Source organism: Passer montanus, unplaced genomic scaffold (genome assembly GCF_014805655.1).
Source record: "Passer montanus isolate IOZ18808 unplaced genomic scaffold, ASM1480565v1 scaffold8, whole genome shotgun sequence".
In the NCBI taxonomy this organism is placed as follows: domain Eukaryota; kingdom Metazoa; phylum Chordata; class Aves; order Passeriformes; family Passeridae; genus Passer; species Passer montanus.
The window spans coordinates 8,082,071-8,106,955 of NW_024373256.1; the positions used below are offsets into that span (position 1 = coordinate 8,082,071).

General features: G+C 37.6%; 1 protein-coding gene across 2 annotated transcripts in view; it reads left to right on the forward strand.

The window, feature by feature from the left end:
• SMG1 (SMG1 nonsense mediated mRNA decay associated PI3K related kinase) overlaps nt 1–24,885 on the forward strand; it is a 60,214-nt gene that overhangs the window by 20,001 nt on the left and 15,328 nt on the right. For both annotated transcript variants that reach the window (XM_039731877.1, XM_039731878.1), the window contains 36 exons: nt 64–161; nt 1,636–1,809; nt 2,773–2,997; nt 3,104–3,205; nt 3,648–3,917; nt 4,474–4,604; nt 5,180–5,341; nt 5,800–5,918; nt 6,346–6,433; nt 6,515–6,616; nt 7,137–7,277; nt 7,567–7,766; nt 8,012–8,208; nt 8,861–9,028; nt 9,820–9,974; nt 10,454–10,599; nt 11,269–11,470; nt 12,379–12,488; nt 12,867–13,014; nt 13,381–13,540; nt 14,164–14,284; nt 14,931–15,179; nt 15,462–15,746; nt 16,848–16,992; nt 17,265–17,403; nt 17,702–17,932; nt 18,026–18,203; nt 18,821–18,982; nt 19,257–19,474; nt 19,645–19,799; nt 20,702–20,924; nt 21,861–22,107; nt 22,673–22,902; nt 23,446–23,694; nt 24,075–24,213; nt 24,301–24,410. In XM_039731877.1, the coding sequence (XP_039587811.1) occupies nt 64–161; nt 1,636–1,809; nt 2,773–2,997; nt 3,104–3,205; nt 3,648–3,917; nt 4,474–4,604; nt 5,180–5,341; nt 5,800–5,918; nt 6,346–6,433; nt 6,515–6,616; nt 7,137–7,277; nt 7,567–7,766; nt 8,012–8,208; nt 8,861–9,028; nt 9,820–9,974; nt 10,454–10,599; nt 11,269–11,470; nt 12,379–12,488; nt 12,867–13,014; nt 13,381–13,540; nt 14,164–14,284; nt 14,931–15,179; nt 15,462–15,746; nt 16,848–16,992; nt 17,265–17,403; nt 17,702–17,932; nt 18,026–18,203; nt 18,821–18,982; nt 19,257–19,474; nt 19,645–19,799; nt 20,702–20,924; nt 21,861–22,107; nt 22,673–22,902; nt 23,446–23,694; nt 24,075–24,213; nt 24,301–24,410 (6,179 nt within the window). The remainder of the gene's footprint in view (nt 1–63; nt 162–1,635; nt 1,810–2,772; nt 2,998–3,103; nt 3,206–3,647; nt 3,918–4,473; nt 4,605–5,179; nt 5,342–5,799; nt 5,919–6,345; nt 6,434–6,514; nt 6,617–7,136; nt 7,278–7,566; nt 7,767–8,011; nt 8,209–8,860; nt 9,029–9,819; nt 9,975–10,453; nt 10,600–11,268; nt 11,471–12,378; nt 12,489–12,866; nt 13,015–13,380; nt 13,541–14,163; nt 14,285–14,930; nt 15,180–15,461; nt 15,747–16,847; nt 16,993–17,264; nt 17,404–17,701; nt 17,933–18,025; nt 18,204–18,820; nt 18,983–19,256; nt 19,475–19,644; nt 19,800–20,701; nt 20,925–21,860; nt 22,108–22,672; nt 22,903–23,445; nt 23,695–24,074; nt 24,214–24,300; nt 24,411–24,885) is intronic.

Genomic DNA, 24,885 nt, shown 5'->3' on the forward strand with positions numbered 1-24,885 from the left:
ATGCAACTAAAACTTAATGATTGTATGTCACTCTGTATTAATTGGCTTGGTATTTTTATACAGGATGGCTGCAGAGCTTGGAGCCCTTTTGGGTAGCTGATCTAACTTTTTCTACCACACTCTTGGGTCAGTTTTTGGAAGATATGGAAGCTTATGCTGAGGTAAACAAGACTTTATGGTATATACCAGAGTTAACTGTTATGTTTTTCTTAATAAACCCACAGCTGTGATTTTTATGGCTGTATTGCTTTTGTAGAAAATAAAATTACATGGCTTTTCTGGGAAAAAAGAGGACCAAATTATGGAGTATGATTCAGTCATGTACAATGACCAACTGCAAATACTCATTAACTATTTAATTAGTATCACAACCAGGCCTTCAGCCATTGTTGATTGAGAATATAGTGTAATAAAACTGTAAACAATTGATCAAACAGGAATGCCTTTATTTTTCAAGAGCTGTTGTGAAGACAACTCATGGTTTTTCCTTGATGCTTTATTTAATTGTCCAGCTTCAGAGTGTTTCAGAACTAGTAACTGTTGGGGGGGAGAGAGGAAATCTTAATGCTTCAAAAGACTAATGATAAATTTGTCTTTTTAAAATAAAGCAGCAGATTACATTGTGCAGGAAATAATGCAGCAGGAACTGATGTAAAATCAGATTTTATTCATTTTATGTACTTTGTTTTGACTTTGTAACCTTTGCTAGGTTAACAGGGCATAGAGTTATCTGATGCTGTCATTAAAGAAAGAGCTTTGGGGTTGGGGGGAATGCTTTTAGTGTGTATGTGCTCATATGAATATGTACTTACAGGTCAATTATACTGTATTGTGTATGTTAATATGCAGGTCCTGTAGGTAAAATTATACTTGAACATAATTTGTGTCACTCAAAGCAGAATCAATAATTTGGTCAGTGTCCTTCTCTGTACACAGGGCCTTTGCTGGGGCAGCTTTAGGATTCACAGGGCAGAGCAGTAAATCACTGCTTATCAAGCTGGCTGCTGCTCTGGTCAATGTGTGTATTCTTAGTCACGGAAGAGTTTTAAGATAACGTGTGCTAACATGGAGGAGGTGCTTCCAGCCAGTGTGCTTATCTCACAGTGGGGTAGAGCAAGGCTGCAGCTCTACTAATGAGATCAGCACTTCTGGGAATGTTCCCAGGCACTGGTGCCAGCTGGCATGGAGTAGTCTGTTAGTGAACTCTTGGTCTCCAGATCGACATAGTTTGCATGTGTGATGGGAATGGCCAGTCAAACATCTCCACTCCAGTTTGGGATGGGAATTTCTTGGAAGAGACGTAAAAGTGTGCAGACAACTGTTGTAACAGTGCAGCAATACAGATGATCATGTTCCAGAGACCAGGAACTTCATAAGCCTCAGTTTTAATTTACAAGATATAGTCTGAGTACTTTGTTTCAGTAGCTAAACTCTGACTTCTCCTTGTCATTGTGTGCCTATATCCCACCTTCGTGTGTGTGTGTAGTTAAGAGATACTGGATAAATACATCTGTAGTTGGATTGTACAGTTTAAGGTCTGGAAACGAGATGAAGTATTTTCAGTCTTACATTTTGCTGTTTTACCCATGTGTAAGTTAATGATGTGTGCTGATGCAGAGACTTTGTGTGCTGCAGGACCTCAGCCACGTGGCTTCTGGGGAGTCGGTAGATGAGGACATTCCTCCTCCCTCGGTGTCGCTGCCCAAGCTGGCCGCGCTCCTGCGCGTGTTCAGCACCGTGGTGAGGAGCATCGGGGAGCGCTTCAGCCCCATCAGAGGACCACCAATAACAGAAGCTTATGTAACTGATGTAAGAGCTCCATTTGCTTTGTTGCTCACCTCTTTTGTCACCATACAGCAATGCCATTGACTGAGCTGATTTAGGTTTTACGGACGTTACATGAATATGTATTTTCTCAGCTTTGAGTAAATCTATTTTTTCCAAGAAGTATGCTACAATAATTTTATTGAAGTATAGATTGTGGTAGTGGCACATGGAAATTGTATCAGAAGCTTACTTTTTTAGCCATTTAAACTTCATGTGGCTGGGTTTGCTTGTTATCTTTGAAACCACGTTACTCTTTATTCAGATAACTATGCCACTATAGAAACTTGAATTCTAGATATGAGTTTGATTTTATAAAATGTGATTATTTCTGTTGAAATTTTATCTATTAAAAGTGATAGCAAACTTTTCTAGCTCTATAGTATAGGATGGTGTAAACTCAGAATAAATATTATATAACATGCTAACTGATATAGCTGATATAGTTCTGAAATGGGTGAGGAGATAAAATAAAAATACCTGCAGTCAAAGTCTTGTGGTTGCTGGATGACCTGCAGAGCTGGAATTCATGCCCTTGCAGAATTTTGTGAGGGACACAACTTCTTGGGTAAATAAGTGTATGGATTTCCCAGTTGAAGACAAGACAGTTATGTAACTTCTGCCTTATTCTGCAGGGGATTCTTGTGAACAAAGCTCAAGAAAACTCATCTGTCTTTTTCAAGGGCAGTTCTGTTGACCTTAGCTAGAACTGAACAGAACTGTGAATCATGAACTTAGGTTTTGTCGGTCTCTAACTGAATTGGAAGCCAAGCAGTTGAAAGTTTGTTTTTTCTTACACTTCTGAAGTGTAGTGTCAAGATGACATTTCAGAATAGAATTGAACAAGCTGCAGAGCAGGTGATGGGACAGGATATCAAATGGGTGTGAATACAATTAATTAGCATCTCTCTTTAATGGAGCTTAACTGAGTTGTTTTTAATTTTGCAGGTTCTGTACAGAGTAATGAGATGTGTGACTGCAGCAAACCAAGTGTTCTTTTCTGAAGCTGTGCTCACAGCTGCCAATGAGTGTGTTGGGGTTTTACTTGGCAGCCTGGATCCCAGTATGACCATACACTGTGACATGGTCATCACCTATGGATTAGATCAAATGGAAAATTGTCAGACTTGTGGCACTGACTACGTCATTTCGGTCCTGAATCTGTTGACACTGGTTTGTACATGTTTTTATTGAGGGACTAGAAAAACAGTATTTTGATTAATCTTTAATAATTAGTAAAAATTCAGGTAAAGTCACTTATTTTGGTTTTTATCCCCAGATTGTTGAACAAATAAATACAAAACTACCATCATCATTTGTAGAGAAGTTATTTATACCAGAGTCTAAACTACTTGTTCTTCGTTACCATAAGGAGAAGGAGGTAAGAGAAAGTGACTTTTACAGGTGTATGCCAACAGCCTTCATGCACTCCCTAGAATATATTAAGCTGTAAAACTTAAGCTGTAAAGCTCATCCTAAATACATTTTTTAGTCTAACTGAATATCTGAAATGTCTGACAAGGCAGATATAGCTACTTCTTTGTTTTAGCAGTTAGATTTGATAAGAAATTGGTAAGTTTGCCATCATTCCAGGTAGAGAAGTGCTTAGTTTTCATCTGGCTTTGATAATCAGCATATTAGGTGGATGATCTAGAAAATAATTAGTAAATTCTGTAAGTAAGAGGTACAGAAAGCTCAAGATGGGTATCTGTATCAGACTAAGCTGTTCATGGATAAAGAAGAGTGATTTTAAATTCTTTGTTGCTGATTAGTGTGTTTTATGATTTGTTTTAATCAGTTATTGCTGTAATTATGTTCTCAAGGTCGTTGCAGCAGCCCTTGCTGTATACCAAGCTGTATTGAGCCTGAAGAACATTCCTGTTCTGGAGACTGCTTACAGGTTGATTCTAGGAGAAATGACCTGTGCTTTAAATAGTCTGCTCCATAGTTTACATCTTCCTGAGGCCTGTTCTGAAATCCAGCATGACTCTTTCAAGAAGCTTATATCCAATGTGGATAATGCCAAGTTTGTTGTTATATTCGACCTCAGTGCTCTAAGTACTATTGGAAATGCTAAAAACTCATTAATTGGGGTGAGTAAAATCTTAACAGACAGTTCATGCAATAAGTATAAAAAATACTTGATTATTTAGAATTAATGTATTACACCAGTAGGGCACATATGTATAACTAAAATGATCATATTTGTCTCTGAACTTCCTAAGTTTTAGAAAAACATCCAGTGTTAAAACTTAGGGGAAACAGTGGGTGGATTGTATCTCTAGTTGTTGAATAATGAAAAGCAGTTTCTAGGGAAGAGCATCTTATCAGGGTTATTAAGGGTTTAATGCTAAGATCATCATAGTAATTGCTTTTGAAACTCAAGACAGATAAAAGCAGCTGTAGTGTCCTTTGGTAGTATATTAGCCATATGAAAACACTTTCCAGATCTTTCCACATAAAAATATTAACTGCTTTTAACAGACTTCTAAAAAATTGGAAAGAAAATAGTTACAGTCAGAAAACAGTACAGTTAAATTAGTTCCTTTGGGGAAAATGGGAAAGACATTAATTGATGGTATGAAAATTATAGTTAAAAGTAGATTCTACTTTTTATGTTTCTTTGCTTGTGTTGGAATTGTTTTATAGATGTGGGCCCTTTCTCCGACTGTGTTTGCACTGCTGAGTAAGAACCTGATGATTGTTCATGGTGACATAGCAGTTCACTTCCCTGCTGTCCAGTATGCAGTGCTCTACACGTTGTACTCACACTGCTCCAGGTATGAGGTTTGATAATTCAGCAGTGTTTTAGGAGCACTAGGATGGACTGATGTGAATAGAATATATTGTTGGGGGGATGAAATGAAATAGGCTGTTACAATCAAGCTTTTCCCCAAACTTCCTTAATTAGTTTTTACTTTCATTAATTGCAGGGAAACTCAGTCAGGAAAGCATATCCTGGCTTAAAGTTGGCCTTTTATGCAAAGGCAGATTAGAAATCTTGTGTTTGAATAGAGATAACTGGGGCAGAACTCCACTGAAAGTAAATTAGGAAAGATTATTTACTATTTTGCTTACTGAGAGATCTGGGAGGGGTAATGAGATGTAAACAACAGATGTAAATACATTTTAGACCAAACTGTTGTTAAAGTAAGGGAATATACAATTTTAACTGTTCTTTCAGGCTAGGGATCAAAATATTTGGGTTTTGACAGAGTGTGGTTTATGTGTGTATGTGTTCATTTAACTGTTGCTGCTGATTATTGATGTTTTCCCTCCTGTTTCCCTGTAAACTTTAGGGAAGTATCTCTAATCTTGAGGTAGTTTTACAGTTTGATTTTCCTTGCCTTTTCAGGCACGATCATTTCATATCCAGTAGCCTCAGTTCTTCCTCTCCCTCTCTGTTTGATGGAGCAGTTATAAGTACTGTAACTACAGCAACAAAAAAGCATTTCTCAATCATACTGAACCTTTTGGGGCTACTGCTTAAGAAGGATAACCTTACTCAAGATACCAGGTAAGGAAAATATTCTTCAAAATTGGGATTTCTTTTTTTGTCCAGTAGAACACAGTAATTCAGAAACCAGGGTAATTTGAATTTGTAAAACTTGGGGTAAATCTAACCTGTCAAATGTTTGGGGTTTTTTATACACTATTAGTCAAATTGTGGGAAAAAAGTAGCTGCTTGTTTTTATATATGAAAACTAGAGATGTTTAAACCATCCTAAGATCTCTCCAGTAGAAGCAGAACTATCAAACTTCACTGAAAGAAAGGGTTTGCTCACTGAAATTATCCTTTTGCAATAGTTGCCATCCTGTATTACCAAAATGCTGTGAAAGCTGGGGACATCTTTAAGGTTAAGAAATAACTTGTTTAGAAGGTGTGAGCTATGAATATACCAATGAACAAGGTGAAGTAGTTTGAAAGTACCTTTCTGTAACTGTGTAGAGTGACTAAACTCTTGGTTTTTGAAGGAAACTACTTACAACATGGGCTTTGGAAGTGGCTCTTCTGATGAAGAAATCAGAAACATATACACCGTTATTTTCTCTCCCATCTTTTCATAAATTTTGCAAAGGACTTTTAGCAAACAGTAAGATATTGCATATTTTTACTTAACTGTCTTTTACATTTCAAAATTAAGTGCATAAATAGCCTTGTCCCACTGATAGTAGCAACTGTACTTGTTTAATTTACTTTAAGGATGCTTCAAGGTTGTATTGTGTAAGAACTTAGACTCCTTTTATGATTTTTTTTAAAGTGGATCCCTGCCTGTTTCTTAAACAATTAAATTTTTAAAAATAAATTGCAATCTTAAGAGATTTGACACATCACTGACATTTTTGGTAGATCAATTTCCCAGTCACAAATCATTTATCAAAAACACAGGAACAGTTCTGTGATGTATTCAATACCAAAATCTGTAAATAATATGGGAACAAATGCAGAGTAGTGCAGAAGTTACCTAATTCCAGCAAGAATAACTTTTTTTTTTTTCTCCTTTCTACTCCTTAATTCAGCACTTCTGGAAGATGTGAACATTTGTCTTCAAGCATGTAGTAGCCTCCATGCCCTGTCTTCCTCCCTTCCAGATGACCTTTTACAGAGGTACTTGCACAGAGTTCTGTATGTTATTAGAATTATGCTGATGATGGGATATTAACACCTCTTTCCTTTTTGGTGTTGCAGGTGTGTTGATGTGTGTCGTGTTCAGCTTGTCCATAGTGGTGCTCGTGTGAGACAAGCTTTTGGAAAACTTCTGAAGTCAATTCGTTTAGATGTTGTGTTGAGGTGAGTTGCTCAGACCAATTTCAGTATAAATAATGGTTTAGTTTCTTCAGAGACACTTAACCTGGAAAATAATGCCAGTGGACTGTCATCATGCTGCCTTAGTTCAAAATCAAAAAGCATGAGCTTACAGTGGTGGTTCTGGGTTTGTGGTTGGCCTTGATGATCTTAAAGGTCTTACCCAACCCTCTATGACTCTGTCTTGTTATCTCTCCTATGCTTTTTCTGGTCTAAGAACAGTATGTAGTACACAATAATTAATAAATTTGATTAGCTGTGCATTGCTTCTTGAAGCAAACACTGAATATCTGTAAGGTCCCTGTTATCCAGAACTTCAGCAATATTATGTCCTATAATTTCTCTTGAAGACCTGAACTCTGAAAGCACTTGGTATGAATACCAAAACATGTAATTACTTCTAGTCATTACATATAGATACAGTGTGTGTGTAACTCTTACACAACTTTTCTTTTGTTTATTCAAGTATATTACAGCATGGGTTGTTTTCCCTCTCTTCCTGCAGTAACCGTACCCACACTGAAATACAAGAAATTTCTTTGGCTATAAGAAGTCACATGAGCAAAGCTCCAAGTAACACATTCCACCCACAGGATTTCTCTGATGTCATTAGTTTTATTTTGTATGGAAACCTCCACCGAACTGGGTAAGAACTCCTTGTAGAACTGAAATCTATGAATGTTGAATTTATAGTAAACGAATCCCAGTTGCATTTAGTTTAAAATTTGTAACTATCATTACAAACTATGTTGCTTTAGTTTCAGACTTTTTTTTGTACTTTTAAGTATCTGTAAAAATCTTACACAGACTTTTTGGCATATTTTCCTGTATACATTGCTGCTTGGAAGTTAATTTTGTGCGGGATTTATTTGTGAAAGTAGGGAGATGAAGTGTGTACAGTATAAACTTGTTAATGCAGTGATGTTTTCTTTCAGGAAGGATAATTGGTTAGAAAGGTTATTCTATAGCTGTCAAAGGCTAGATAAGAGAGATCAGCCCACCATCCCTCGGAACCTGTTGAAGACTGATGCTGTGCTGTGGCAATGGGCTGTCTGGGAAGCAGCTCAGTTCACTGTTCTCTCAAAGCTACGAACTCCTCTGGGGAGAGCCCAAGATACATTTCAAACAATTGAAGGTAAACTAAAAAGTACACTTGATTTTGATGAGATTTTTTTGGTAAGGTTGTGAAGCAAAGGTGTTCATGTCTAAGGCAAGAGGCACAATGGGTTTATTTTTTAATGCTTATAGATTTTAAAGATGCTGCATAATTACTGTTAACTTGTGGTAGATTTTGAGAGATGGCAGTGCTATCCCTTTGCACATTTAAATACAATACCCTTTGGTAACTCTTTTTTTCCCATGTTTTGGTAAAATGTGTAGGTATTATTAGGAGCCTTGCAGCCCACACATTAAACCCTGATCAAGATGTCAGCCAGTGGACTACTGCAGACAATGATGAAGGACACAGTAGCAACCAGCTCAGGCTTGTTCTCCTTCTGCAGTATTTGGAGAACTTGGAAAAATTGATGTACAATGCATATGAAGGATGTGCCAATGCCCTTACCTCTCCACCCAAGGTTTGTCTGTCTTGCAGTGCTGATATTGCTTGGAACAGTCTGGTGAATGAACAGTGTTTTCAAGATTGTTCAGTTCTTAGCCATGGAATTCCAGAAAAACTTCTCAAAGTTTCAGACTCCTAAAAAATTCTGGCTTTAGCTTTGGTGTGTTCCTACAGAACATGTTAAACCAGGCTTTGTTTCTGGAGTACCAGCTTGCATAGTGGTACAAATCCAGCAAGACTGTAGTACCTGTGATTTGTCAGTCATTTATTTTTAGATTGTCAGCAGCCTATTATAAAGTAACACAGTTATTTAAAGCTTTAATTGCTTTTTGGGGAGTGTAGTAATTATTTATAAGCAATGTACCCTGTTGTGTACTTCTAAGTGCAAAACATTCTTCACTGTTGAAATAAGCTGGTTAATTAGCAGACTTTGATGTGACAGTAATACATGATTTATAGTCAGTTCATATTAAGACTTCTGGCCTGCCAGTGTGCCTGGCCAGTTGCATTCTACATGTGATTTCAGCCCATTTACATGAATAAATTTAAAGATTAATTGAAGACTGGAGAAAATAAACCTTCCTGCCTTTGATATCAATCTTAAGTACTTAACTGCTCTGGTTTGTGCAGAAGAAAGTTGTTGTGAAACTCCTCTCCTGTCTCTGCAGGTTATCAGGACCTTCTTTTATACCAATCGCCAGACGTGCCAGGATTGGCTGACACGGATCAGACTTTCCATCATGAGGGTTGGATTGCTGGCTGGCCAGCCTGCTGTGACAGTCAGGCATGGATTTGATTTACTCACAGAAATGAAAACTAATAATAGTATCTCTCAGGTACTCTCTTTTCAAACTATGGAGACTATTGCAGAAATATTCACTATAATATTCTAAAATAACTAAGCTAAGGCTACCAGTAGCTACTAAACCAAGTGGTATGTAAAAGAATGAGTTATGTAAAGCCACATTTTTAATTGGTGTGTTTTAATTGTGATTGTGATACTGTGGATTTGGAGGTTAGGATGTACTGAACACATGTCAAATACTACACAGGAACAAATGCTATAGTTAATTCAGTTTTAATTGAACAATTTCTAATTTAGTGGAAACCTTGTGAAACTGGTGCTGCATTAGTGCAAGGCCATCCCAAACTTGTGGTAGTGTGATTGCTTTGCTTACCTGTGGGTATGAGAAGTAGGGTTGTGTCATGGGGGTGTCCTTCCTCTAACTAGGAGCTGAGTTCAGGGGTGGGATGGGTGGATAAAGTAGTTAAAGCCTTCTTGAAAGGGTTGAATAGTTTCTTCAGTACATGACTTGATTTGCTTAAAAGTTTTACCAAAGGTGGTTTGATAGCTGTTTGTTACTTTGTGCTCCCTTAGAATTCTCATATAGGCACAAAACCACCACACAGTGATTGCTGATCAGTGGTGTTCAGGCTGTGGGTTCACAGCACAAACTCTTCCCTTGGCTCCCCTGCTCTTCCAAAAGCAGTGCAGTGGGTGGATATCAGGAGCCCTTGTAGATGTTACAGTGAAATACTGCTTCACCATTTCTGAGTACTCACCCACAGCCACGTGGCTCTTGCATTAGATGAGTTATGTTAAATAACACTTTTGGTTTGCATTTAGGGAAATGAATTGGAAGTGACAATTATGATGCTGGTAGAAGCATTATGTGAGCTTCACTGTCCTGAAGCTATTCAGGGTATTGCTGTCTGGTCTTCTGCTGTAGTTGGGAAGAGCCTCTCCTGGATCAATTCTGTAGCTCAGCAAGCAGAAGGGCGGTAAGTTTTCACAAATTTTTGGATGCTACAAACTTGGATGTTTTGTCCTTCTAGGGAAAGTTCTGCTTCTGAGTCTTTTAAACTGTGGCATGTGTCAAGGCTGCTGATGAATTTCCATGTCAATTATACTCACTGAATCTTTTCAGAGATGTAATATGTCTTTAATCAGTATTCAGCTCTACTTGTTTAGATTAAAATTGTGACAGTCAAATATAAAACTCATTTATTTCCTTCTGTCTCTACTTGATTTGAAGTTGACATTAAAACTTTCATGGACAAAATTTTATTTTATCAAATGCTGTAACCTGGAAATTCAGTCAGTAAGCTCGTATCCTGTCTTAATCCTTTTCTTTTGCTGAAAGAGATATGAGCTTTTTGAGTATTGGAGTAAAATAATGCTCAAAATCTAGTCTATTTACAAAAACCCCAAACCCAACCTGGTTCTTTGAGATGCTGACTGAAATATCGAACTGTTTTAGGTTTGAAAAAGCGACTGCAGAATACCAGGAGCACCTCTGCTCCATGACTGGAGTGGATTGCTGTATAACAGGCTTTGACAAGACTGTTCTGAAGTTGGCCAATTCAAACAGTGTGAACAATGCCAGCCCAAAGCATTCCTTGAATGGTCAGTGTTTGTTTTCTTTTTAAGAGAAATACAACTGCATGTGTAAATGTGTGTGCATAAAATATAAAATGAGACCATTTTATACATGGTAATGTCTGACTCTGAAATATGAAAACCTGTTTCTGTCTGCAGTTAAACTGAACCTCTTAATGCCCTTGAAACCAATATTATGTATAGATAGGAGGGTTTGCAGTACTGAGGTCTAGCTGAATGAAACTAAAGACAATAGGTAAAATATTTTGTAACTTACTAATTTAAAACTAGTTTATTGTAGATCATCATAACTTAAACCTTATTGTTTATGACATAATTGTATCATAAGTGCACTAGTTACTTAGAGGTTTTTAACTACTGACTTGGTTGCAGTATTCTGTTTCATCCTTGAAGATGAACCTCCTTTGTTCCTGATTTAGTTGTTCTGTTTTTCTGTTTTGATGCTCCTTTACAGACATAAACGAAATTTTTTCAAAACCTTCTTTGAAAATGTTCTTTTTTTCCTTAGAAAAAGTGTCAGTGGGAGAATACTGTAAAAGTTGTGTAACTATTTCATTTTTTTAGATGAAGAGTTTTTCTTGACAAAAGTCATAGAAATAATGTTCGAGTAATAGAACTGCTGTTTGAAAAGATGTATTTAAGTGCGTGTTTGTACAAAATTTTTTCGTTTCACAGGAGAAACTAGAAAAACTGTTCTGACTAAGCCAAGTGACTCTTCACCTGAAGTGATAAACTACCTGGGTAACAAGGCATGTGAATGTTACATTTCCATTGCCGACTGGGCTGCTGTTCAGGAGTGGCAAAACATGGTCCATGAACTGAAGAAAAGCAATAGCAATACCTCAATCAATCTGAAAGCAGATTTTAACTACATAAAGTAAGGGTATAATTCATTTATTCAACAGTACCTTAGAGTTCATTGTTTTACAACTGAAATATTAAAGTTTTAATGGATTTTAAAAATTGGATGTCAGTTTCTAATAGAGGCATACAAAGAAGAGAGGTGTGTTCTTGGGAGGGTGAAAACTTGGCCAAGGCATTTACAAATGAAGAGATAGCATCATTCTAAATAGCTACTGTAGCTTTCTGGTTGCTGAGACTGCTTAGTATTCAAGAAAATCTTTCATTGAAGAAAAAAAGATGCCAAATTTATTCTGCTTTACTCAGCAGAATATGAATCCTTTTGCACATCTTAAATAAAATGTATTTCAGTGGTTCCTAAAAATATCTTAATATGCTAATTTAATGGAAAAAGTATAGGAAAGTAGTGGTCTTGGCTGCTGAATTTTTTGGTTTTGTTTCTTTTTAAAATGAAATTCAGAGTCGTAGCTTGTGCATTTATTTCCTGACCTTTGATATTTTTCTGGTTCATGAAAAAATACTTGTGACATTGAACAGACCTTCCAAGTTTAAGTATAGTTTCTTTTTATTTGACAACTTGGTTGCTTTCCATTCCTGCATGATTGTGGTAAACATAGTAAAATCCTTTTGGCTGAAATTTCTTGACTTGAAAATAAAAGCACAGTAGGAAGCAGTGAAATAAAATCTGCAGGGCTGAAAAGGTGACTGCTTCTGAAAGGGGCTCTTCTTTCCCTTTGGTACTGGATTCATTCATTTGGTGCACAACCTAGAGCCTTTTATTGATATATGTGATAATTGAGATTTTTGCTAAAATTAATCATAAGTGCTCTGTAGGATTTAGAGTTACTTTTTGCTGGGTAATACACTTGGCGACTGAAGTGAAGTAAGAAATATGAAAGTAAAACTATAATTGTTGAATTGCAGATCTTTGAGCAGCTTTGAGTCTGGACAACTTACTGAATGCACTGAACAACTAGAATTACTACCAGGAGAAAATATCAACCTGCTTGCAGGGGGATCCAAAGAAAAAATAGGTATAAATGCATCAATTAACATTTCAAATGCAAAAGTAAATATTTCTTTGTGTATCTGTCTGTATAAATGACAGACTGAAACTTCTGAATGCAGTTTGCTGTGTTCAGTGGACTGACCATAACCCTTATGAATCAAGCTTCAAAATGATTGGCAGTGGTCATCCTAAATGTTGATGCAAGTGTGTTTTCTGGAGTTAATGTGACTGTTTATAAGTAATCTGTGATGAATTTGTATTATGAATACGTATAAAATATATATTTTTTTTAAAGGAGGGTTTTTCTTCCTAACTTTCTTACTGTGAAAATGCATTATCAGATGGTGAAACGTGATAGATTTTGGCAGTTCTAGTTGGTTTCAATTGTTTGATCTCCATGTAGACATGAAGAAGCTCCTTCCTAATATGCTAAGTCCTGATCCAAGAGAACTTCAAAAAGCAGTTGAAGTACAGCTTTTGAGAAGTTCAGTATGTCTGGCAACAGCTGTAAACCACATAGAACAGGAGCAAAAGTGGCAGTCAATATCTGAGTAAGTTGAAATGTGCTATGAATTAATGTAATGCACTGTGAAAACCTGTTCTAGTTTGTTAAACGTAACTTTGTGTAAACCTTCAGCATCTATGGCAGTTCTAGCTGTTGTAAGTTATAAGCTTACTGAGGAAAAATAAGATATTTAACTTGTAGTTCATACAGTTTATAAAGTACTTGAGTTGCTAAAGTACTTCTGTGTGTCAGCTTAATACTAAAGTATTGGAACGTAACTTGTATGTTGCAACACTTTCTCACCATCCTTTTTAAAGATACTGATTTTGTTTTTTCTTCAGTAATTTTAATATCACTATTTACTCTTAAAGTCTAGCTAAGAAAAATGACTGTCCTGATCCTTTAATTTCAGAAATCTTATAAAGTACTTAAAGCAAACCTCCCGCATTGCTATTGGGCCTTTGAGGCTTTCCACGCTCACCGTGTCTCAGTCTTTACCAGTGTTGAGCACTCTTCAGTTGTACTGTTCTTCTGCTTTGGAAAACACTGTATGCAACAGGCTGACATCAGAGGTAATTCTGTGTGTTTAAAACAGAAATTGGGATAATGTCTTTTGCTATGTCAATATGCCAGGTTGTGGAGTATTGAATATAAAGCATACATTAATTGTTTTGACTGTTACTCATACTGTAAAAAGATCTAATTTAGTTTTTTGATGTGCCTTGACCCAAGTTTTTATAAGTTTACATCTCAATTGGACTTCCCTCTATAGTTATAAATATACCTTTCTTTAGTTTTTGAAGTGTAATTGATAGTCCCTTTTAGTGTTGGTATTTCTTCTCTGAACACATGTAACATGCACTTAATTTACTTTCAAAGCAACTTAAAAATAATCTTAATAAAAAACTCACTTCAGCAATTAAAAACTGAATGTCAGACTTGAACCACTATGAATGTTCTAGATATAATTTCTAATCACATTGTTCAGAAGGCAGTTCTGCTTGATTTGAGCAGTTCTTAGTGTTGTCCTCTCGAAATCAAATGCAAAACATATTTCTCTTAGTTAATGATACAGCATGGTTACTATTATAAATAAGAATATTTGCTCTAAAAATGGTCTTTGGTTTTAATAAATGAAAATGCATTGTAGGAAAGCTGTCTCTCATGACAACTGTTCAACTTCTGTGCCTTGCAGGACTGTCTTATACCTCTCTTCAATGAAGCCTTGAGGTCATGCAAGCAGCACGATGTAAGGCCATGGATGCATGCCCTGAGGTACACGGTGTACCAGAATCAACTGATGGAAAAGCTTAAAGGTGTGTAAGCTCTCCTTATGGTGTTGTGAAAAGCAAATGCAGAATTTGCACTTAAGTTGTCTGCTTAAAGCAGCAGCTGTGTCTTTTTCTAGTATTTTAGACCGAGCACTTTTTAAAAGCCAAATTTTTTCCTTCGGGTGTCTTGCTTTACTAGTCATTGTCTTGATTAGTGCTGTGATATAAATAGTGCCAAAAAGAAAAACAACATTCTGAAGTGTTTAATAGTTGTATACTACTCTCCTAATAACCCCTTACTTGCTCATCACTTCATACTTAAACTGCTTTTACTTTTGAGCATTTAAACGTTATGAATAATGGGTCTTCATACACAGTTATGAAAGCTATTTAAATGGGCAGTATGATAAGAAGTAATGGGAGAAAAAAAGCTCTGTCAGGGGACAAGTTGATTTATTAGCTAAGAAGAATGGTTATAGTAGAAAACAAATCTTTTGCCCAGCAGATAACCTATGGATATACTTTTTGTTTGAGATGGGATATATAAATATTCTAGGCAGAAATGAAGTCATCTAAATCTCTGAAGCAATATTTACTGGTGCCCATGTACACAATACATTGGGCAGAAATTCTCTATGTGTCAGACAGTGGTTTAATACTTTTGTTTACAATGTCTTGCTCCCTTCTTTAGAACCAACAGTCCCAATTAAAAGCCATCTAATGGAACTGGGCTTAACAGCAGCGAAATTTGCACGGAAGAGAGGGAACATCGCCCTGGCGACGCGACTGCTCGCCCAGTGCAGCGAGGTTCAGCTGGGGAAAACCACCACTGCACAGGACCTAGTCCAGCACTTTAAAAAACTGTCTGCACCAGGTCAGATAGATGAAAAATGGGGTCCTGAACTTGAGATTGAGAAAACAAAGCTGTTATACACAGCAGGTGAGTGTTATGTTGTAGTGACTTGAGCTTTTTTCCTTATAACCAGGCTAATTCCCCTCACCCTGAAGTCACAATAGAGCAGTATCATTAGGAACTGATTTCATCCCATTAGCTGTTGTCTGTCTGAAGGTGTTTTCACAAGTTTTTTCATGCTTGTCGTTCTTCAAAAGAGAATTTTCTGTGTAAAAATATGTTGTTACAAGTTGTATCCGAGTGTGCTGAATTTCAGAATTGTTTTAAATAATAGCAGTGTACTGAAGATCTGCTTTTCATGATATGCAGGCCAGTCAACACATGCCATGGAAATGCTGAGTTCTTGTGCCATATCTTTCTGCAAATCTGCCAAAGCTGAATATGCAGTTGCTAAATCTATTCTCACACTGGCTAAGTGGATTCAGGCAGAATGGAAGGAGATCTCAGGACAGTTGAAACAAGTATATAGAGCCCAACAGCAGCAGAATCACACTGGCCTGTCTACTTTGTCTAAAAACATATATAATTTGATTGAGCTGCCAGCTGTTAATACACTGGAAGATGAATATCCTAGGATTGAAAGTGAATCTACAGGTATGTTTGTTCTCATTGATCTTTTTAGAAATAGTTACTGATAAATATAATGAGGGATAACATCAGCTGCATTGATAAAGACTAAGTGCTCCATCACTCATGTATTTGTTTTTCTAATACATGTGTTGAGGGTGTGTATTTTGTGTAAAAGGTAACTATACACAGCTAAAAAACCCAAACACCTTAATACTGATATGTCAAACTTCTGTCACATTTTTCTCATTCAAGTAATGATGACCTGAGGAAGAAACTGGGATATGTTTATTTTGGATTATTTTGTATTGAGGATATCACTTATTGTCCTGTGTCTTTCCTGAAGTTTGAGTTAGATCTTTCAGGTTTAAGCATGGACAGGGTTTGTGTTACAAAGGTTCCCATAAATATTATTTTGTATTGCAGATATCACTTATTGTCTGTGTGTGTTTCCTGAAGTTTGAGTTAGATCTTTCAGGTTTAAGCATGGACAGGGTTTGTGTTACAAAGGTTCCCATAAATGTGAAAAGTACTTTAGGTTTTTTTCATTATCTTTAATCTGTAATTAATCTGAACACTTCTGTTGCTGCAGAATGTGTTCTCATTCCTAATTTCCAGCAGACACTTCTTAAAATGTTAAGATAAATTCTTTGTTGCTTTAAACTTGGATTTCATAAATAACTTCATTCCTCTCATGCAAAGTCAGAATTATTGTAGAGCTGTTGGTGGATGTTAAACAGTAGGTGCTTTCTGACTTGATGGCGAAGAAAATAAATATATACACAGATAAACACAACCACAGGGCCCTGGGTACTTCATAGAAGTCTTGTCTCTGAAGCATGGTGCTCCTTTGGATGTCATGAGTTCCTCGCCTCAGTTCCACCTCTCTGTGAAAGAGGAAGGAGTTGTAGAGTATCAGCAGTGATTGCTGGCAAATGGAAACTAGGCTTTATTTTAAAGCAGTGTCAGAACTGAAAAATAATTGCATTTTGGAAAATTTTGCACTGTTGGGTATTAATTTTACTAAATACTGTATACCCATTATTTTTTTGTGTTATTGTCTATGCTGAGGAAGGCAGAAGTAGGTTTTACACTGTAACACATATTACTCTATTTCTCCCATCACAGTAAACATTGGAGTTGGAGAGCCAGACTTCATCCTGGGCCAGCTGTATCACTTGTCTTCAGTACAGGCACCTGAAGTAGCCAAGTCTTGGGCAGCCCTGGCTAGCTGGGCTTATAGATGGGGCCGCAAAGTAGTTGATAATGCCAGGTAAATAGAGCCCAGTGCTTGAATTTGTACAGTACAATTGGTTTTCTTAAGATAAACCTTATCTGTGTATTTATGATTACTGTTGTATGTGGTCTGAAGTTTCCTGTGAGCAGAGAAATGAATATTCTCCTGGTTAGTTGCCTCTGTAAAACAAAGCTAACTTAATTCTGAGATAAAAATTATTGCTTCCTTCAAAAAGTTTTATATATAGACTTGCAGTAGGTCTACAAATACTCCTGTAATGGGGATCAATCGTTCATTAACTGTTACAGTCAGGGAGAAGGTGTTCGGCTGCTGCCCCGGGAGAAGTCTGAGGTTCAGAGCTTGCTTCCAGACAACATTGCAGAGGAGGATAAAGAGAAGATCTACGGCATTCTTGGGCAGGCGGTGTGCCGGCCAGCTGGCATTCAAGTAAGTGGAGGTTTATTTGTTTGAAAAAATGTCCAGCTTCAGCATGAACCTTATTTTCCTCTTCTTGCAGTTCATGTTAACTCTTGTAAGTGTCTTAAGTTAAAATTCAGACAGTACAAGAAACCATCTGTTAGCTGTGTGGTAACCTACCTGTTGGATGAGCTATGGTAAAGTGATCAAGTAGTGCAGTTGCATGAGCTGCTAGGCAAAAACTGACTTGGGAATTAAGATTGCTTGATTGCTTGTAGAAATTGTTGGAGGATTTAATCAAATCTGCTTTCCCTTTATTTGCATTTAGGATGAAGACATGACTCTACAAATCACTGAAAATGAGGACAATGAAGAAGATGATATGGTGGATGTGATATGGCGTCAGTTATTAACAAGTTGTCCCTGGCTTTCAGATCTTGATGAAAATGCAACAGAAGGATTAATTAAAGTCTGGAGGAAAGTTGTAGACAGAATCTTCAGTCTTTATAAACTGTCCTGCAGTGCATACTTTACTTTCCTCAAACTCAATGCTGGTCAGGTTAGTGTTCATGTTGATGTGGAAACCAAGTTACGAAGTTTTCTAAATGAGGATATGAGCTGTATACTTAGAGGAGTATTTCTATGTTTCAAGGTTCCACTTGATGAAGAAGATCCCAGACTGCACTTAAGAAACACCTCTGAGCAAAGCACTGATGATGTCATTGTGATGGCAACCCTGAGACTGTTACGATTGCTTGTGAAACATGCTGGAGAACTTCGACAGTATCTGGAGCATGGGCTAGAAACTACACCTACTGCTCCTTGGAGAGGTGAGCAGATGTTATTTAACTGTTAAAATTGATTTTGAGACATTTTCTCTAAATGCAGAAAGCTGTTCATTGCACTTTATCAAAGTTTTTATTTGAGTGTGAGGAAAAGAGACCCTGTCTTTTACTAGATGCTGTCACTGAAGATGTTAAAGTCTGCCATATACTCTGATTGTAAAGTAGATAAATAGCACAGATTTTGATCCCCTCCTTCCCCCTCTTGAAGACATAGAAAGGAGAAAGGGGATGTGGTTTATGAAGTATTACATCATATGACTGCTCTAAAAAACAAATGAGGTGGGTTTTTTCTAGTTCTAGTTGAGAAAGATGTGTGACTAAAGCCACACATTTCAAAAGTTGTTTGTCACTACACTGCGGGTTCTGGTTGTTCAGGGACTTCCCCTCAAAGATGATGGAGTTAGTGTGGGAAGCAAAGAAGAGGAGGCCACCTGTTGTAAAATTGCACTTTGTTTTGGACTTTTTTGTAAATTGGTAAATTTGTACTTCTTTGGTTTACGTTCTCCCTATGCAAAAAAAAGGCACGCTTTTAAAAATATAGTTCTATCTCATTTGAAGAGGAATGAAGTGAATCAGCACATTTCCTTTTCCCCTTTCTGCAGGAATTATTCCCCAGCTTTTCTCCCGCCTGAATCACCCAGAAGTGTACGTTCGTCAGAGCATTTGCAACTTGCTCTGTCGAGTTGCTCAGGATTCTCCTCACCTCATCCTCTATCCTGCAATAGTGGGAACCATTTCACTGAGCAGTGAATCCCAGACTTCAGGTATGGAGAAAAGGAGAAAGTGTTCAAATAAACTTAAGCTACTATATTTTTGTATTCTGGATGGGATGATACTGAGGTGTTTTTTTTTTTGTTTTCTCAGTTTTGATTTTAAATATGTTTATTATGGGATCTCGCTGATACCCTTAATCCAATTTACTAGATTTTGCAAATTTTCTTATACTTCACCAGAACTTAATGGGCACCTGATGCTGAATAAACTGTGGAGTGACACATCTTACTGTAGCTAATATTTTATCATCTGGTTTTAATTTAGGAAACAAGCTGCCTTCTGCCATCCCTACTTTGCTAGGCAATATACAAGGAGAAGAACTGTTGGGTGGTGAATGTGATGGAGGGAGCACTCCAGCTTCCCAAGAGAGTAGTAAAGATGATACAAAAGCTGGATTAAATGAAGATCAAGCAATGATGCAAGATTGCTACAGCAAAATTGTGGAGAAACTCTCTGCTGCAAATCCAACAATGGTATTGCAGGTAAATAATACAAATGTATGTTGCTTGCTGGGGTGCTTGAACCACAAATGTGTAATTTATGTGTCTTGGGCTTACTAAAAGCTTGCTGTGTCTCTTTTTTCCAACGGGTTCATCTACTGAAACAAATCTTAATTTTAGTTCTTTTAAAAAATGAATCTTGCTTTCTCCAGGTTCAGATGCTTGTGGCTGAGCTGCGCAGAGTCACAGTTCTCTGGGACGAGCTTTGGTTGGGAGTTCTCCTGCAGCAGCACATGTATGTCCTCAGACGGATTCAGCAGCTGGAAGATGAAGTCAAGAGGGTCCAAAACAACAACACTCTGCGGAAGTATGTCTGTTTCCATAATAGAAGGGATAATCATAACAAATGTTTATTCTTGGGGAAGTAAACAGTCAAATGAATCAGCAGTGGTGTTGTTCCTGAATCCACACTATCCCAGCTGCTGCTTTGTAAGCCTGGACCTTATTTCAGGAACATTTTATGCTACAGCTATTTCTCCAGTCAAATGAGAGAGTCTACCTGTGAATCCATGTTGTGATTTCTTTAGTAATAACATGTTAGAACCCAATGTACATTGTGGATGATGAGGTCCTATAATTCTCCATTTCCAAGTTAGATGAAATGAGTATACACCATTCAACATGCTTAATCTATTTAGACATCACTATAAATGCACTTAATTGGAGCAAACAAGAATGTCTTAATCTGATTTTAGTTTTCAGTTTGAGCAAGTCTTTTTCCCTCACCTAGGTTTTCCTGTGAACAGAGTAGTGGAAGAGCAGATGCATTTACTGGACACCTGGCTAAACTTAAGAATGCCTTCTGAATTCTGTAGTCAGGACTGACATGGAGTGGGAGAGCAGAATGATCTGAATGTGCCTTCTTTATAGTGTGGTGCATCCTCAATAAGTAGTAGTAAAAAGGTCCTATAATAAAGGAAATCAGTTGCTTAAAGTGATTTCTGCTCAGAGCTTCTAATCAGGGTTTCTGGTGGTGAACAACGCATTTCAAATGTTGTTTTATTTTTTTTTTAAAGTGTGGTTCAGAGGAACACTTTTTCAAGGTGGAATGAAATACTCTTCATTTTAATATGATCATAAGTCAAGACCTCATTTTAGAGAAGTAATTTTTGTGAGTTCTTCAATGTCTCAGTTATTGTTTAATGCTGTCTTTATGAAATAACTTGGTTTTATGGCATTAAGAAGAGGTTTTTGTGTTTTTTATAACAGGGAGGAGAAGATAGCAATCATGCGTGAAAAGCACACAGCTCTGATGAAGCCCATTGTGTTTGCTCTGGAACACGTGAGGAGCATCACTGCAGCTCCTGCAGAAACTCCTCATGAGAAATGGTTTCAGGATAACTATGGAGATGCAATTGAAAATGCACTAGAGAAACTTAAGAATCCTTTGAATCCTGCTAAGCCTGGAAGCAGTTGGCTCCCATTTAAAGAGGTATTGCATGCAAGAAGAGTACAATGTAGAGACACTTGATGCTCTTGCTGCACCATGTGCTTGACCCTCTCCTTCTCTTGCTGTTTTCTTACCATATCAAAATTGCAGCCTCAAACTTTGCGTTAGCAATCAGCACAGGCAAACCAGGCACTAAAGCACCATAATTTTTGTCTCTAGCCAGTCCTATTGATTGTCTGTTATTGCATTTCTACCCATCGAAATGACATTTTTCAAATCTTGCAGCTTCTGTGTGGGATGCTGTCAGCTTTGGGAGCAGAGGGCTTTCTTTTAAATACTGTCTTTCTGAAGCTCTGGTATTTGAGTTTAGTTGATGTAAGTTTTAACAAGTTAATTCTGTTTATCTAAGTGTAGTCCTTGGGCTGTCCAGCAGCCTTCAAATGATCAACCCTTCCCAGAGGTCCTTTGTCAGTTATGTCATCTTCTCTTAGTTTATGGGTCTGAAGAGAAACTAAATATTCTCTTGTCTATCCAGAGCCAGCCTGGTGTTTTTAAAACCAGAATAGCAGTTTTATATGCAAATAGACCTTTTTTACTTGTACTTCCTTTTCTGCTTTGCAGAACAGACAAGCATTCAGATACATAAACAGGAGGTTGCTGAATGCTGCTGCCTTTAACCACAGCTCATATATTTATAAATACAGGAGCAAACCTCTTGAGGAGCATGATTTGTTGTGACTTTGCTTCTTGTCACTGCACAGGGTATATTTTCTGCATAGAGGATGTTGTTTAGTTTTTGTAATCTTCATCCTAAACTGTCTCTGGATTAACAGCATGGCAAGGGTGCAAAGGAGCTTAGGAAAAACATTTGTTTTCTGGAGGATGACCACCATTAAGTCCAGTTTGATGGTGTTTTTGTTCTTACTGCTAACTGTTAAGGTGAGTGTCAACCTAAAAGAAAAAAATTTCCTTGAATAGGTAATGCTGAGCTTGCAGCAGAGAGCACAGAAACGGGCCAGTTACCTCTTACGACTTGAAGAAATCAGTCCTTGGCTGGCTGCCATGATGAACACTGAAATAGCACTGCCTGGAGAGGTGTCCACCAGGGACACAGTCACCATCCACAGTGTGGGCAGCACCATCACCATCCTGCCGACCAAAACCAAACCTAAAAAACTGCTTTTCTTGGGTTCAGATGGGAAGAACTATCCCTACCTGTTCAAAGGTAAATAATAGATTTTTTTTCTCGTACTGGGTACTGTCTCTTGTTATAAATTAGACTGTATTAAAGTTAGAAAGATCATGTGGTGCAACTCTAGTTTTATTTGCCTGAATGATTGAGAGAAAGAGGAGTTTGAAGCATTTGCTTGCTCTGTTCCCTACTTCACCATACATTTTTCAAGGAATTTTACCATGTGAAACTAAGTCGAATCCCGTGTTTACAAGGCTTTCATCAGAAGCAATGCTCTGCTTGCATATTGATAGGATTAGCTGGATGCAGTTTTCCAGAAGCTTAATGTAGCCCCTAAAAGAGAACTTTAGAGACTTCTTGTTTTCCCTGCAAGGGAAAGGCCTATTTGTTATGTTGTAACTATTGCTCACACAGCAAGCTGGCCTGAACTGGTAGGTAAATGCCATGTAAACATTTTGGTTTAGGCCAAACAACTCATCCTTAATCTACATTTTATAAAGACATTCATAGACTGAAATGTAGTAGGTTTAAAAAAATACTAAATTTTGGGCTTTAGGAGAATTTTATCTAAGCTAAATTTTAAACAAATTTCTTGCAGGTTTGGAAGACTTGCACCTAGATGAGAGAATCATGCAGTTCTTGTCCATTGTGAACACCATGTTTGCCACGATCAACCGGCAAGAGACGCCGCGGTTCCACGCGCGGCACTACTCGGTGACACCCCTGGGGACAAGGTCAGGCCTCATCCAGTGGGTGGATGGAGCCACACCTCTCTTTGGGCTTTACAAGCGCTGGCAGCAGCGGGAAGCTGCTCTGCAGGCACAAAAGGTAATGGCTCTGGTCTTGCTAAGTGGAACAAGGCAGGGGAGAAATGCTTGTTTTGGTTTGCTTTGTGATTCTAAGTCACGTAGTCTTACAAGGATTGTGTTTTGTTCATAATAATGCAGGAGGGTTCTGTGTGCTCATGTGTCTTGGGACTTCACCAGAAGTCAATGAAATTGCATCTCTGTTATTTATATATAATTACAGTATGAGACATAAAAATGCTCTTCTGGCATGGTAATTCAAGAGAACTATTTTTTACAAATAGAATTAACCTTGGTTGAAATTGTTTTAGTTCCATATCTTGTTTACATTCTAAATACAGTTTTTTGTAGTTATATTTATGAGATCTACTTTGACAGTAGAATTAGACTGAAAACACATTGTTTCAGCCTATTTAGACCTTTACTACTGAATTTTGAAAGCAGTCTCTGAGCTGAAGAAGTCATGCTGAGTCAAGGCATTGATTAAGTATTTAATTCTCACCAAAACTGAATTTGGGCTGTGTCTCTGTGCTAATACGTCAAATACCATTTTTATTTCCTCTAGGCTCAGGACTCTTACCAGACTCCTCAGAACCCTGGAATAGTTCCTAGACCCAGTGAACTTTACTACAGTAAAATTGGACCTGCTTTAAAGGCAGTGGGGCTCAGTCTCGACGTGTCACGTCGTGACTGGCCCCTGAATGTCATGAGGGCTGTTCTGGAAGAGCTGATGGAAGCAACTCCCCCAAATCTCCTCGCTAAGGAGCTCTGGTCATCGTGTACCACACCAGATGAGTGGTGGAGAGTTACACAGGTGAGTTACAGCAGCTGTATTTGACATAGGAGAGGCTGTGGTTTTAATGGGATGAGGGGCACCAAATGCCTGAGGTGTGGTGCTTGTGAGTTTGGAGAGCTGGTGCTGCTGTGAGTCTGATGAAATGTTGGCAGTTGTGCCATTGAATTAAAACATGGTTATAGACCAGATAAGTCTATGTTAATATACTAGAATTGTCAGCCTAGAAAATGAAAACTCTTGTAAGATACCATCAAACAACAAATAGAAAACTGCTTGAAATAAGTTGGGCTTGATTTGTTTTGCACTTACACTTAAAATAATGTTTTAAGATGGTAGTCAGTCCAATGTGTTGGCAGAGGATTCCCACAAATAATTTTTTCCTGAAACTCTCTTTTAAGTCGTATGCAAGATCCACTGCAGTTATGTCCATGGTTGGCTACATCATTGGGCTTGGAGACAGACATCTGGATAATGTTCTTATAGATATGACTACAGGAGAAGTTGTCCACATAGATTATAATGTTTGCTTTGAAAAAGGTAATTTAAAAAATGCTCTATGTTATTCAAATAAAAGGTTTTCTTTCTTGGCAATTAAAAGAAACAACTTAATTTTTTATCTTAAAGGGAAGAGCCTTAGGGTCCCAGAGAAGGTTCCATTCCGGATGACGCACAACATTGAAACAGCTCTGGGAGTGACAGGAGTGGAGGGGGTGTTCAGGCTTTCTTGTGAACAGGTATGGTTGGAGATTTGGAAACTGAGGGCCATCACTGGCCAAATACTGTCTTAGAACTTTTCTATTCTACATTCTGCTGCTGGTTTACAGAGCCTTCACCTTTCTGCTGTGACTTTAATTGGACTTACTGTATCTGTATCCTAAATACCTATGATAGGTATTTAAGAAACATGAGATTGTCTGATAAAAGCACATGCAAGTAGTGGCACAACTAAAATTTAGGGTGAAAGGGGGACTTTTTTAGTTGTAGATTAAAATGTTACGTTTTTCCTGGGTTTTTTGAGATATTTTTCTTGCCCTCTTCCTTTGGGACTCATCCTGTATAAACATGACAGATATGTTTTTAAAAAGAAAAATGCTCTGAGGAAGGGAGATTTTTTTCTCCTTAAGTGTCTGTGGCTTGTGCATGGAGTTTGTGTGGAAGGCTAGATCTTCCTACAGGCTTAGCTGCATTTGTACCCACTGTGATGTTCTT